The 13,908-nt window shown below is 36.8% G+C and overlaps 2 protein-coding genes across 2 annotated transcripts; one reads left to right on the forward strand and one right to left on the reverse strand.

The window, feature by feature from the left end:
* The first annotated feature begins 369 nt into the window (after window positions 1–369).
* On the forward strand, window positions 370–9,485 carry LOC124166727 (WD repeat-containing protein 43). Its single transcript, XM_046544390.1, has 10 exons — window positions 370–645; window positions 896–1,176; window positions 1,308–1,541; window positions 2,378–2,545; window positions 3,517–3,667; window positions 3,795–3,875; window positions 5,725–5,943; window positions 6,461–6,621; window positions 8,207–8,448; window positions 9,222–9,485. Exons 1-10 carry the CDS (start codon window positions 469–471, stop codon window positions 9,374–9,376), a joined length of 1,869 nt encoding a protein of 622 aa, XP_046400346.1. The 5' UTR covers window positions 370–468; the 3' UTR covers window positions 9,377–9,485.
* Window positions 9,429–11,184, reverse strand: LOC124166728 (trafficking protein particle complex subunit 6b). The gene is made up of 4 exons (XM_046544391.1): window positions 10,909–11,184; window positions 10,762–10,823; window positions 10,490–10,691; window positions 9,429–9,663 (listed from the first exon to the last, which is right to left on the reverse strand). Exons 1-4 carry the CDS (start codon window positions 11,002–11,004, stop codon window positions 9,538–9,540), a joined length of 486 nt encoding a protein of 161 aa, XP_046400347.1. The 5' UTR covers window positions 11,005–11,184; the 3' UTR covers window positions 9,429–9,537.
* Between the last annotated feature and the right edge of the window lie 2,724 nt (window positions 11,185–13,908).

Below are 13,908 nucleotides of genomic sequence, written 5' to 3' on the forward strand. Positions count from 1 at the left end.
TATCTTTCTCAACACATTTTTACCAAGTTTGTTGAAAAATGTATAAATTTTTAATTAACTGAAGAAATGCGATGTCTGTAACAAAAATAATATTTTTTTATTGTATATCTATTTATCTTATTATCTATGATATGATGAAAATGCTTAAGAGGTTCTCAGTTTTGTGAGTAGTTAGAGGAGTATTTGCTTCTCAACAGAGTTTAAACCTACCGCCATTTTACGGGCCACTTTTCATTCGTCTGGCTGGTCGGGCTCATGCAGGTTACTTTGTGTTAAAAGGTTCTGTCTTCAAGTTTAAGGGGATTTTATCAGACTAAAACTCGAATTTTTAAATCTATAGACAAAATATGTGTTTAGCTTAGTTATTTAAATCTCATTTATCATCTCGAGGTTTTTCCCGTGGTTTCCGCATGGGCCACATTGGCCGTGGCCGCATGGTTTTTGTTGTATGTTTGTGAATTTGTTGTTATGGCGATTCGGGGATACTCATCGTTTTCCAAGAATGGGAAATATTTCGCATGTTGCACAGTGGATGGAAAATTAAAAATATGGGAGACATCCACGAGTACGTTGAAGCAGGAGTACATTCCAGGCCAGCATCTATCGGATCAACTCTCCTGTATTTCATGGATCGTCATTCCTACCGTGAGTGCATTAGCTGTAGATTCCAATTATCCTTGCAAATAACGTTTTGATTAGGAATTTAAAGACGAAATCTAAGAGTTAACTGAACTTATTCATTCTAAATTACTCGTTCAAGTCAGTTTGGAGTACCGGTACGCCCGAACCAAAAGTTTTGTCAACAATCGTTCCTTTTTAGATGCTTCAGACCAAATTTCATGAACAATGCTCAGAAGGAACTGTAATTAATCATTCCATTTCCCTATGATTCCAGGATGATGCTGGCGGCGAAAAGGTTCTTTCTCCCTCGTCCCGGAAAAAGAAGAGGAAATCGGACGCAAATGATAATTTTAGCGATGTACTGGCTTTGGGAACTACCAAAGGTAGTATAATTTTATACTGTGTCGCGTCAGGGAGTGCCATTGGGAAGCTGAGTGATGGTCATTCGAAAACCGTGAACGATCTTTCTTATAGTGCGAAAAGGAACAGTCTTTTTAGTTGTGGCGATGATAAGTTGTTGGTGGAGTGGGATGTCAATCAGAGAGCTATTAAAAGGTAAATACTTTAAAGTTATTATGATTTCCTAAGCTTAAATGAATGCTGTTATCATGTGTGTTAAAGAATAATATGAACGTGTCTGGTGTAACAATTGTGACAACTAATCAGTCTACTGTCGTCAATTTCAGAAAGTGGAAAGCTGGAAGTCGGGCAATAAAAAGTGTATTGGACTTAGAGGATGGAGAATCAATTTTGGCTGGGAGTTCAGCTGTCCAATGGTGGGATGTTGATAACAAAGAAATTCTGAAAACCTTTACTGGGCATGCCAATAGCATCAGTCAGTTGAAGTACATCCCTGCTGTAAAAGATGGGAGGCCTCATTTCCTGAGTTCCTCCAAAGAAGAACGTGTTGTCAGTGCATGGTAAACTATTCTTAATTAATATTTTGAATATTTTTTCTCTAAATGTAAAAGAAGTTAGTCATAAGTTACTCTTCACTCAGAAGGACATCAATGTTTCCTAGACAACCCAGAAGCATTCATGTAGAAAATTCATCCATGAATGTGTGTTTAAGAAAATGGTTGTCTATGGGGAAACTTATGAAATAGTACTATAAACATGGTGACGATTTTCAGTCTTGGTTTAGTAGATGTATTTAAATGAATGTAGTCTATAATAAATTTCTAAAGACAGACAAGAGTAATTTAGCTGTAGGGTTGAATTTCTCATTCAATGCCTGGTGGCTAGTGAGGTGCTTAGACCGTATATCTGTGCACTGCCTTTTAGACCTAAAATGACTCTGTGATATGGAGTGTGTAAACACAAGTGTGGAATTAGATTGATAAAGTTTTTATTCCTGCATTATCACACGAGTTTTTGCAGTTAAATGTCTTGTATGGCTAATTTCTTCTGCGTCTAAATCTATGCCTAGGTTTGCCCTGACTTGGGCCCCTGGCAAAACAGGCTTAGCAACATTTCAGACGCTCTCCCATCGGCAGAATGGTCATTAGATCAGTGAGGTATAGTTTGCTGATGGAACATTTTATGCAAAGCATTTTCTGGTGGTAACAGTAGTCATAAAGTTCGAAAGCCTTTATGATATATTCAATAATAAACTTGGTTACTTTTAATGTCTTGTGTGGAAAGACTATCAATTCTTTGGTCATAACCATGTGACACAGCACATTTGAATTTAGGGGTATGGTTAGATTTACTGTTGTCCCCTTTCTTTAAAGCAGCATTGATTGATAATTTTCAGGATATTGGATTATGAAAGCCCTGAGAAAAATTCTTGTGCAACTTTTGCTGTCATGGACTCCCCTGAGTATTTGAGTGTTGGACACCCTACTGCGGAAGACCCGAGCACAAGTCTTGCAGTTGTGACCATTACTGGAGTACTTCAGTGTTATCGCCATTGTATCAATGGGTATGTAACAATGTTTTATAATTTTTTGGCAATTACTTCTTATGGCTGTGAATTCAAACAGAACTTTGGCATTAGTTTGCTGACAATTAGCATTTGAGCAATTAGGTTTTGTGTTGCCAGCCAGTTGCATTTTTAAATTCTTAGGTAAAATTATAGCTATCCCTCTCAAGTTTGCAACTGTTTATTCAATGTATTTTTGTCTTGCTCTGAGGTGTATCCAAGGGATACAGCATGTTGTATTGAAGAGGGTGCCTATTCCAGCGAACTGTACCATTGTATAGATACAGCAGGAAGTATTTTCCTGATTGGGTCACTTATGCTTCAAATGCCATAGTATTGTAGACAAGATGTCCATTTTTATCTCCTGTATAGGTGAATATTCGTTTACATCATAAATGCACTTCATCAAACAGTCTGGAAAATGGGCGTGTTCACCATTTTCTTTTTACTTTTGATTGCATTTGAGTTGGTTAAATAAAGATACCCTAAGTTTTCTGTTTCTTAATTTTTAACATACTACTTCAGCTATCTAGAGTGAAAATTTGACAGCCTTGGCCCTATTGCAGATAAGTTGATGATTTGGCGAGCTCCCTCTGAGTTGGTCTCAGCTGCCCATCGACCTTCCTTAATGCCTCCAGTAGTTGTTTCCACTCTTCTGAGTGTTTCTTTCCATCTATGAGTGATCTCCCTGAACCAGTTATTGAATCAGAACTGTAACGATGTCACCTACTCATGGAAAAGTGGGTGACAACATTTGCATTTTCTATTGTAAATGTATGAGAAAATGGCTGCTCTAGGAAAATTATTTTTGTTCAAAAATCATCTTTCCATTCCATCGCCCAAATTTTCAAGGTGAAAATATTCTGGTTAGTCTGGGAGTTTGTTTGATATTTTTAGTGGTCACACTGAAAAATATCTTGGGACTTCCCATCTCTGAAGTATTTTATTAATTTACATTTCTTACTTTTCAGAATATACCCTAAGCCTATAAAATCAATATTGACTGTAACTGTACAAGATGGCCAGAACCCTGTTCCCATAATTGGAGCTCACATAGATAATGATGGAACTATCTTAATAGCTTATGGTTCAAGTAGCAATGTTCTTTCTTTTGAAAAGTTGGTAAGTAATTAAGTTACTTTGAGCTTGATTTGAATTTTTTCTGACTATATAAGGTAGCTTTAAAATAATTTCAAGTGGTGTTATTTCTTTGATTTGCTTTGAATCATGATTTATTTTTCTTTGATAGCCCATGAATGCTTCAACGTCTCAGTTAAACCTGGTTCGGGACTTGAAGAAAAAGCAAGAAAAAGAAGTTTCCATTTCTAAGGTATGTGTTTGTAAAACATTTTTGACCCTTGCTGGAAATGATTATCATTGACCTAGCTGTTTGACAACGTAGATTTGGCTCGACTCAAGTGATTTAAGTATTAAATTGTCTAAAAATTCTTTTATATGCCTTATCTCATTTGGTGATGCAATATTACCAGGGTTCCCACTCAACCGTGAAAACCTTTAAAACCGTGAATAAGCCGTGAATTTCGTCTACCGTGAAAAAACCTGGAAATAGCCGTGAATTTCGTCTTAAAACCTTAAAAATCTCTCAAACTTGATTGTATAATTACGATAGACAGATTAAAAGAAAAATCGATAATCCGATCATGTTTCAAGGCCGAGTCAAGTGTAGATTCTGTCCACGCATTTTTCTGCACACGTGTATTCGAAGCGCTATTATTAATTGGTCCGTGTGCCATGACGGTACATTGACCTTCAGCCTGCGATTGGAAGACGTTAATCCTGGCAAAAAATCAGGCACTTCTTCACTTCCCTGCCACCCTTCTCTCTTCATTTTCCCACTTACACCCTTTCGCCAGACCTGAATTTTGCTAACGATAGGTGACGTCATGAGAGATAGCACTGTCATTGCTGCGTTTGCATTCAAGGCATCTGTTGCGTTTGTTACATTTATAGTTAACGTGCGGCCGATGATTGTTACGTGATCAATATTTCTGCCTAAAATGTTTTTTCTACAAACCGTGAATTTGATGGCATTTATACCGTGAAAACCTGGAAAAAACCGTGAATTTTATAATGTAGTTAGAACCCTGATTACTTATGTGCTCAATTTTAAAATCTGTCTGTATAGTGACCTCCATTTATTTTAATGTTAATATTTTTCTAAAATATCAAAATTATCATTCTTATTAGGTAACTTTAATATTTGATGGGTGTTCAATTTTGTGGTTTTATATCATATTGCTTTTTAAAAGTTTGTTTATTTTTCTCTTCAAGTTATGTTGTTTTAATAATATGTAAAAATATGACTCCTTTTTCCATTCCCTTAAATGTTGAGGATTTATATGACCTATTAATATATGCATTGAGGGATGTAGTTTTCAATTTTTCCAAAGTTGGATCCTAATTGTTTTCAGCTGGAATGGGTGTTATTGCTCAATATATAAGAAGGGAGTTGACTGAAAGTCGCAGCTGAAAACAAAGAACACAGCCCCAACGGTGTCTGGTCAATGCAGAAAGAGAATGTGGAAACTTGTTGGGAGGAATGGATGTATCAATGGACATGGTCTCTTTTTTGGGATAGACATTTGAGCCTTGTCAATTGAAAATTGTAATAATTTTTATATTGACGTTAATCTTAAATTGAACAACCTGATGGACACAGACACGCATCTGGGCTGCATTCCCAAGATACCAAAGAAAACACTTTCATTTCTCTGAAAGACCACATGGATACGACAGAGGAAATCACTCACTTTTCAGGATTGAACTTGATTGTTGGACCAAGTTTATGAATTATTTTTAGATATCAAAATAATCACTAGCTTGCATATAGTTTTAAAATGCTGCTAGGAACATTGCAGCGCTGTACTGCATGTCAAATTCGCCTTCAACTGTTCGTAAATAAGAAATATGCCATCGGATACTTCAGTTATCGGCAAATTTGCTATCTGGCCCGCGGGGCGATTCGGAACTTGGAATGTGGCCCTCATGGGCTAGTAAATTGGAGACCCCTGTGCTAGATGAATTCCACATAATTCATCTTGGTCTTGTTCTTGATAAGTTTTCAGTTTCTAATTTGTGTCTGAAGAAATGGTGGCTTTAGACTTTCATTGACTTTTACTTATACTTCTGATTACATTGTTTCCAATTTTGTCGTTTAGGTCAAAATCCCAGAGCAAGTTGATGCCAACTATCTGTCTGCTGTGCAGAGTGGTTCTATCCCTGGAAAAAACCGCAGGAAGCATGATGATGATAAACAAATAGAAGCACAGTTGCCAATGGAAGAAAGGTTGAGCAATCTTGCGTTATTGAGTAGCCGAAAAATCTCTGGAAATGAAAAACCTCCAATGGCTGAGCATTCTGCACAACTATTGCTACAGGTGTGTAATAATCAATTATGTATTATGTTCAAACCTTGTCATCTCCATTTGCAAAAGATTCGTATCTGATTGATTGCACAATGTCTGACCCTGCCAAATTGCAGCAGAAAAGATCAGGTTCTTATTGAAATTTGTTTAGTTCGAGTTTAATTTTTGGATTTGTATGACTGGAATTGTGGAACAGTCTCAAAAAAACTTTGGTGGTAAACGTTATCTTTCCCTATGAGATTTTTAAAAATTGGTTAAAAACTTAATAGCAAAATTTGACCTCACCTCAGCCATAATATTCTGATCGTTTTGAAAATTTTGCATCCAACTGAGTCATTATTCTTCTGTACTGTCTCTCTCATTCATTATTTGTCAGTGTTGTCATCAGAGGGCAGTCTATGATAAGGGACATACCCTCACAGGCAGTATACAAATTTAAATTGGTTTACTCTGTAGGATTCATCCTCTGTTTTTGGTTAGAATGTATGTTTCATTATGAATCACAGCAACAATTTTTATTTATTTCTAGGGGCTGCATAGTAAAGACAAGTCCATTCTTCATAGTATATTCATGAAAAAGGAATGTAACGGAATACAGTGGATTAGGAATACTGTTATGAGGCTTCCTGTATCGGCTGTGGTACCTCTTGTACGAGAGCTCACCCAGCTTATTCAGAAGAAAGGGAATCTGTAAGTGTAATAGGTTAATTTTATTTCTGGAATTAATTTTCCTTTTCTTTGACTTGCTGTTAGAATTTCATGGAACTGAAGCATCGTACGACAGCAGACTACTGAGTATTAAATGTAGTCTTTATTATAATGCAAGATGTCAAGATTGACTGATTTATTCACTCTTTTAATCACACCCCAAAGTGCTAATGATACTACTGTAGCATAAGATCAATAATCCGGAAATCTAAATAATGGAATGGTCTAGAGAAAAGAAAGTTTTCCTGAATTTTCCAAATTCCTATTTTTTAGTTGCATTGCGGAAAATATGGTTATCTTAGTGGTTTAATTTTCACCTAAGAGCCTGTCTTCATACTTATCCCTCTAGAGCTATCTCTATTCTTTCTTTGGTTGGAAACTTGCTCCCTCTACCGGGAGGGACGAATCATGCATTTCTCCCCCAAAGGGAGAGAGCTTCTGAGTGAATGTCGTGGGTAAGAGGCATAGGCCATGGGGCTGCTGGGTGGGAGAAGGATCAGGATATGATAGGAGAAAGAGGAATGGAGTAAGGGGTCATTGTCCTTGATAGTGGCTACACAGGGGGCCAGGAGGGTAAGTCTGTAACTTTAGGCGCTTGGTTTAAGAGAAAGAGTTCTCGCCCTAAGTTTTCTCCTGGCCCAAGTCAGTAACTGGGTAGAGAAAACTGTTTCTCCTGATCGGATGGGAGAAAACTCGCTCAAATGAGTGGTATAACAAATTTCTAAGGTGAATCTGATGTTGGAGCGACAGGTAATGAAAATGCTTGTAATAATTATGTTTCCAGGGGAAAACCCTGGCAAGAACAGCTATTTTCACTGTCTGCATCGTAATTACTATGTTTATTTTAGTAAGAACATGTCAAAGATGGTGGAATCGTTTGTAATCAATCATATATAAAGTGATCTGCCATTTTAAATATCTGAAGTTCCTCTTTATGTCTCTAGGTACAGTAGTGAGTTGTTTCAATAAACAATTACATTATTCTTGCAATGAGACTCACAGGATGAGGGTAAATAAAAAGCATATGATGATCATATTGGATTACATGACTCTCCATGGAGAGAGAGAAGAATATAAAAATGAGGGAATTTTTTGCAAAAGAGCAATCTTCTGAATCCGAAGATAATGGTTTTTTGTGGTGGAAAAGTCTGCAAATTAACTAAATACTGGAACAATGTTTTTTTTAGAAAAAGTAATCATTTGGATTTTTAAAATATTTGTAATTTTATGTCAAACTCAGTGATGCAAATATTTTCTAAATTGAATGTAAAATAAATAATAAGCTGTATTCCCACACAGCCCGACTCACATGCATTTTGCTTTTTTTTTTAAAGCCAATTTTGTTGAATTTGTTCGTGTGCTTTCCAGTAATAATATATGTAATGAATTAATATAGTCCAATGGCTGTATTCATTAACTACTGTCCCAGAAGATACTGTTTACAGTTGATTGCCACAGAAGTGTTAGTTTTTACTCCCAGTTGAATTTCTATTAGTTCTGTACCTATGTTAAGATATTACGAGTGTTGCCTTACAGGGAATAATGATGGCATTTTTGTCTATTGCAGAGCTCTTGCAGGATTAAATTGGTTGCATGTAATTCTGGTGGTGCATGGAGGACATCTACTTGCCACTGGATGTGAAGAACTTGCTCCATTGATGGCCATTGTTGAGACACGCCTACCATTGCTCCCTCATCTTCAGAGGCTTAGGGGTCGACTAGATTTGTTGTTGAAACGAGAAGGATTCACTGATCAAGGAATCTCCCTGGCTGAGCCTGTACAAGAGGCTGCTCTTCTGTATTGTGATGGTATGTTATCCAGAGTTCCTTGGCAACGTATTAATGGAATAGAATTAAGCCAAAATATTCAGCCATTAGCTCAAAGGCCAATTATGAAGTAGACTAATTAATGAGCTACTCCATCACTCAAAGCAAAAACTGCACATCATTAGTGAAATCAATTTTATGGGACATGGGACAGTTTTTTTTTAAAATCTCTCAACATAAATGTCTTCCTTGCTAATTGTTAATTTTAACATGTTCCCAGCCGTGGACATTTAGATGAATTCGCCCATTGCACCGACATGTTATTCTTTTTTGTTTCGTTTTAATACTTGAATCCTTTCCATTTGAGTTTTTGTGTGCATTCCGCTATGCACGCTGCATTGGTTACATCATATAAGTGGCACGGAATTAGCTGTGACCGATGGCTGTACGTGTTATGTGATACATTTAAGTTCTCTCTACTAATGACTGTCCTAATTAGAAAATGCTATTTTAGGTTGTCTTGATCCAACAGACATTCGTATATCCAAAATTCCTCCAATGCTCTTCCTCAGCATGGAAATTATATTGTTAACTTTTTATCTTTTATTTGAAACAAAAGCGTTCCAATATACATGGGTCCTCTTGTTTTTGGGTTGCCTCCCGTTTGTCACCATTATAGTTGGTCCAAAGTTACTTTGCTATGTAGATATATTTTACTTCCAGAATAACACTTTTAACTTCTAGTAATATAAGTGTATTAAATGTCTTCAGGTGCCATAAAATGAAATATTGTTTTATCACATTTGTTTTTTAAGAATCATCAGATGAAGAAAGCATGGGAAATGATGTCAGGGCATTGTCATCTGACTCAGATAACTGGGATGAAGACTCAGAGGACGATGAAGGGGACAGTGGTAGCAAGGACTCGGAAATAGATGACAAAGACCTTGAAGATGATGATGATGGCTGAACTGAGCAACTCAGTCATTTGTAAATAAATAGGCATGAATAAAATCAAATGCTAATTTTATAAATTTGGTATATTTAATAACAAGTAATAAATGAGTGACTCACAATGATTACAATGGAATGTATTTTTAACCGGCTCAAGACAGACGCATTAAATCTTATTCAGTTTTTCTGAACCTGGATGTGGAATTTGCATGCTGGCATTTGCTGCACCTCAGCTGTCACTGTACAATCCAAGCCTAAGTTAGCGAGTGCACCTCTAATGAGTCCACAGGTGAATGCAACAAACTGAAAGAAATAAATATTTAAAATGGATAACTACTATCCATGGACAATGTCTCTTAGACTGCTCATTCTACTTTAAAACTTATGTACACTTAACTAATTGATTTCTGCATAGATCAATGGCATTCAAACTATTTTAATGTTAATGATAATTTAGGTGCTCAGGAATGGAATTTTGGCATATTTTTCTGGTTCACCTATGGATGCATCAAATTCACAGCTTTGCAGCAACAAAACATATTTAAATTACGTGTTTCTTATATCATAATTTTCAGCATTGGTCATTACAGTCATTAGTATTATTTTAATGAGGAATATTTAGAAGCTAGTAGTTATTTTCCACACTGCACATGTGGTGACATGTCTTCATGCTTGCCCATCCAGCAATTTTTTAGAAAAATTTAACATTTTTAAGGTGCCTCTCCGGTGTAATTTTTATTTCCTGAGCTTTACGAATGTTAAATAAAAACAGCTTCATAGTCTCCAACATTAAGTACAAAACTAAAGGTCCCAACACCCTGAGGCTTGAAAAGATAATAAATTTAGGGGGTTCTGAGAAGTTGCTAGACTTCTGAACTCATGGGGGAGGGAGATTTTTATATTCTCAGAACACAATTTGCAATCAAACCCACTAATGAAGGTTAAGCAAAACCTCAAAGAGATAAGAAATCGTTCACCATACAGTGAAAACGTTACTTCTACTTATTAATACAGAGAGAAAAAAGACTAAATTGATATGCTTAGGCCAGGTATATCCTAACACACAGAGGTCAAAGATGAGGAAATACTTGCAACACATCACACAGGTGAGTGTAAACGATTTAAATACCTTCGGCGCTGTCTCCAAGTACTGCCTACCCGATGATATCCTTGTCAAGAAACGAAAGGAGTTTTCATGCAGGACATAAACACCTTGGTGGTTTGTTCGCAAATTATCTATTTGCTTCTTATAAATTGATGACCAAAAATCGGTGCATATGAATTTCATTGTCTCCAACTCGTCCTTAAATCTGGGCCATTCTTTCGTCAATCTAAAACGGGAACATAAGTAATGATAAGTGGACATGAGAGATTATATTCATAAACGATTTCTTCACTAACCTTTCAATCATTCGGTATCCAGATGAAAATCCGATATATTCCAAAGTTGTTACATCTCCCTTCTGCAATTAACAACATAAATTGAAACGAATCTCTACTAGAATCAACATTTAAAATACGTTCTTAAGATATAAATGTTCAAATTACCTTTGATTCTTTGGAATTATCAAGTATATAAGAGACTAACTCCGCATGAAGAAATTCGAAGAGAACTTCATCCACCATACCACGATTTCCACTCATTGGGATATTATGTATTAGTTCTTTCGATGGAAAAGTATAATTTGATTTATTTTTTCATAAAAGATCGCATTACATAGGGCTCTTGGTTCGTGCAGCAAATAAATGACGAATTAGACGGATTTCGCTAACTACCACCCAGGAAGGTCGCCCATGTTTTGAATCGCTATATCGCAATTCATCTGTTTATTAATACTTCACCCGCGGGAAACTGCGCTGCGAGCGTTACGTATTTTGAAATAGCGGCTGTCATAAATACTCTACACTCTATGGCGGCTAGTAATGTAAACTCTATGGCGGCTGTCAAGAAAATGTGCCTTATAATGAGGATGAAAGTCTCTCCGATCCTTCTTATTTTTTGTCGCCAGAATCACGCAGCATTTTTCAGATCAAGAATGAAAACTTGAATTCTGCATCTAGGAGTGTTATTGGTGATGTATCAGAGAAAGAAGGAGACAGAAACTAGAGCTCGAGGAGCTTGTTTTGAGTTGTGTCATCAATAGGTACGTGAGAGCTAGCGATAAATATATTCATCATAAACACTGTTTCCCTCATAGTGTTTGCTATCCCTCAGTTTAGATACGCTATTTCATTACTTGGTTTCAATATCCGTAGCTACGCTACGGTCTCCATCTTTTTGTAACTGTTGTGTTGACTGATGGATGATTTGGTTAAGTTATATGTCTCTGGGTTTTCTAACAGTGGCGCCGACTCCATGGGGCTTGAGGGGGCCCGAGCCTTGTCGATTTTCCCCGGAGTGTCCAGATATCGAGATTTAAGTTATCAGGGTTCTAATGTCGATCATATGCTCTTCTAAAATGCTTAAAAAACTTAAAACTCAATACTAATAAAATTTCCCGGGGCAAGATCCCTGGTTTGGGCCCCCCCAATATTTTTTCTAACCCCTGTTGTCTAACGTATGCTTATGTAATGTCTGAAGCAAACACGTCAGATATGCATCTGCTCTGGGACTGCCACTTTTTCCATCAACATGCTGCCTTGCGGCTCTTTTTTCCGGCAGCGTATATGTACCACCCAGTGGCGGCTGGTGATAATTTATCCAGGGTGTGCTGATTAATTTATGTTATGTTAATTATAATCCATGAGCATCATATTTCGTCGCAATAGAATACATAGTATGCAAGATATACCACTGATACTTAACCCTTAAAACTGCATGAACAGAAATAATATAAGCATGCTAATGAAAACAATTATTCTAACCACACCTTTACAAGTGACGGTAGGTGAAAGTCATTCTCCTTTCCTTCTTCCGAGCAAACTTCTCTATGACCTTGTCATCGAAACCTTCGATACCATCCTCGAACTTTTTTTCAATTGACAACATCGCCAAAGCAGTGAGCCTGTCCTCCTACATCTGGCTACGTAAGAATGTTTTAACATGTTTATGGGTTGAAAAAATCCACTCTCCTTCAGTAGTTGTCATCGGAATTGTTGCGAGAATTTTCAGTAGTTTAGTTGTTACTCTGAATGTGTTTTGAATTTTATTGTCAGCGATGAATCCTAGTAGGGCAACGACACTGGAGACTTTCTGGAAGTCCTCGTGCATGTAGATTATTTCAAGCTCAATTTTCAATGGAGTCATTATAGTATATAACTATTGTTTCGAAGTTTTGTTACATATTATTACAGCCACATATTGTTCGATCTTCCTTTTGCTGTCCTTCTCGGGAACCCATTTGGAACTTGTACATATGTTGTATTTTTGTTTACTTTATTCTTTCACTGTCTTGAGTGAGTCCATGAGAGGGGGGGCAATTTGGATGATAAAGATTGTTAAGAAACTGGAATCCTTCTAAGGGAGAGATGTCTTATACAGGGTCATGTCTTGAAGAGGGAGCTTTTCTTTGAAAACCAAGAATATTGTATTTCATTGTGCTAGCTAGGGACTACCTGGTTAAATCAGAGTGAGTGGTTTCAGGTGTATCTTGGGTGAAGCCATGCCAGTGACACTCCACGTTAACAATCGGGACTTTTGTATTCTACCCACCCCCACCTCATGAAATCCATGAGAATCTTAGATTCATCCTGAATACAGCCATCTAGGTGGGTTTTTTAAATTGATAACATACCTGTGGGTCCTGGGACTGTCCACCAATGCAGACCACTTTCACCATATGAATACAGGCTGAACAGTGAAAAAATGTTGGGAAACAATTAAATGGGGTAATAATCTAATGAAAAATTAATTTATTTAAGCAATAATATCAGAAGTTGTCACAAATATTACCTTAAAACCTATATAAAAATGAAATTCAAATGGACTTTCCGGAAAATAGTGTCCGGGAAGCCTATTTTTTGGGGTATTCGGTGAATGAAGAGCAATAGACATGTCCACCAGCTTTTCTTACTCTCTATTGTGATAGTGTTTCAAAAATGAATGGAACAGTGTTTTTTGATGGGTTGCCCACTTCTTCATCTGTTAGGGATAAAAATATCGCTGGCCTTAACCATTACCAGCCATAAGTTGATTACCTCACGAGATCTGCTGAGCTGCAGAGTTCTCTGAGCAGTTCACCATTCCTTTGCAGACTTCTCAGCCCAAAATATGGGCCTCATGTTGCTCATTATTGTTTGCTCTCATTTGGGTGACTTTTATGCCTAATCTTTCCTTGACATCTACAAAATTATATTAATGAATTAAATTCATGGTGTATGTACATAATTCGATTAGGGGATAGATTTTTGAAATATTTTAATATGAGCGGTACCATATCTACTTATTTCTAATACCAACCTCCTGAAAGATGCTTCAGCTGCCATTGATACTTAGGGATTTATTTCATGTTTGTTATTTCTTCTAATCTTCTGAGGAAAATCCTCCAGGTCCCCTATTCATGAAGAGGTATTGCATACCCACGGTGCATACTGTTCAGGAAAATAACA

The sequence above is a fragment of the Ischnura elegans genome, chromosome 10 (assembly GCF_921293095.1).
Source record: "Ischnura elegans chromosome 10, ioIscEleg1.1, whole genome shotgun sequence".
In the NCBI taxonomy this organism is placed as follows: Eukaryota; Metazoa; Arthropoda; class Insecta; order Odonata; family Coenagrionidae; genus Ischnura; species Ischnura elegans.

Excerpts from the sequence above, each read along its gene's own strand:
- LOC124166727 (XM_046544390.1), top strand. The coding sequence starts at position 469 with ATGGCGATTCGGGGATACTCATCGTTTTCCAAGAATGGGAAATATTTC. Across the intron at positions 2,546-3,516 it reads TATCGCCATTGTATCAATGG|AATATACCCTAAGCCTATAA; the intron begins GTATGTAACAAT and ends CTTACTTTTCAG. Across the intron at positions 8,449-9,221 it reads TGCTCTTCTGTATTGTGATG|AATCATCAGATGAAGAAAGC; the intron begins GTATGTTATCCA and ends TTGTTTTTTAAG.
- LOC124166728 (XM_046544391.1), bottom strand. The coding sequence starts at position 11,004 with ATGAGTGGAAATCGTGGTATGGTGGATGAAGTTCTCTTCGAATTTCTT. Across the intron at positions 10,692-10,761 it reads GGATACCGAATGATTGAAAG|ATTGACGAAAGAATGGCCCA; the intron begins GTTAGTGAAGAA and ends TTCCCGTTTTAG. Across the intron at positions 9,664-10,489 it reads ACTTGGAGACAGCGCCGAAG|TTTGTTGCATTCACCTGTGG; the intron begins GTATTTAAATCG and ends TATTTCTTTCAG.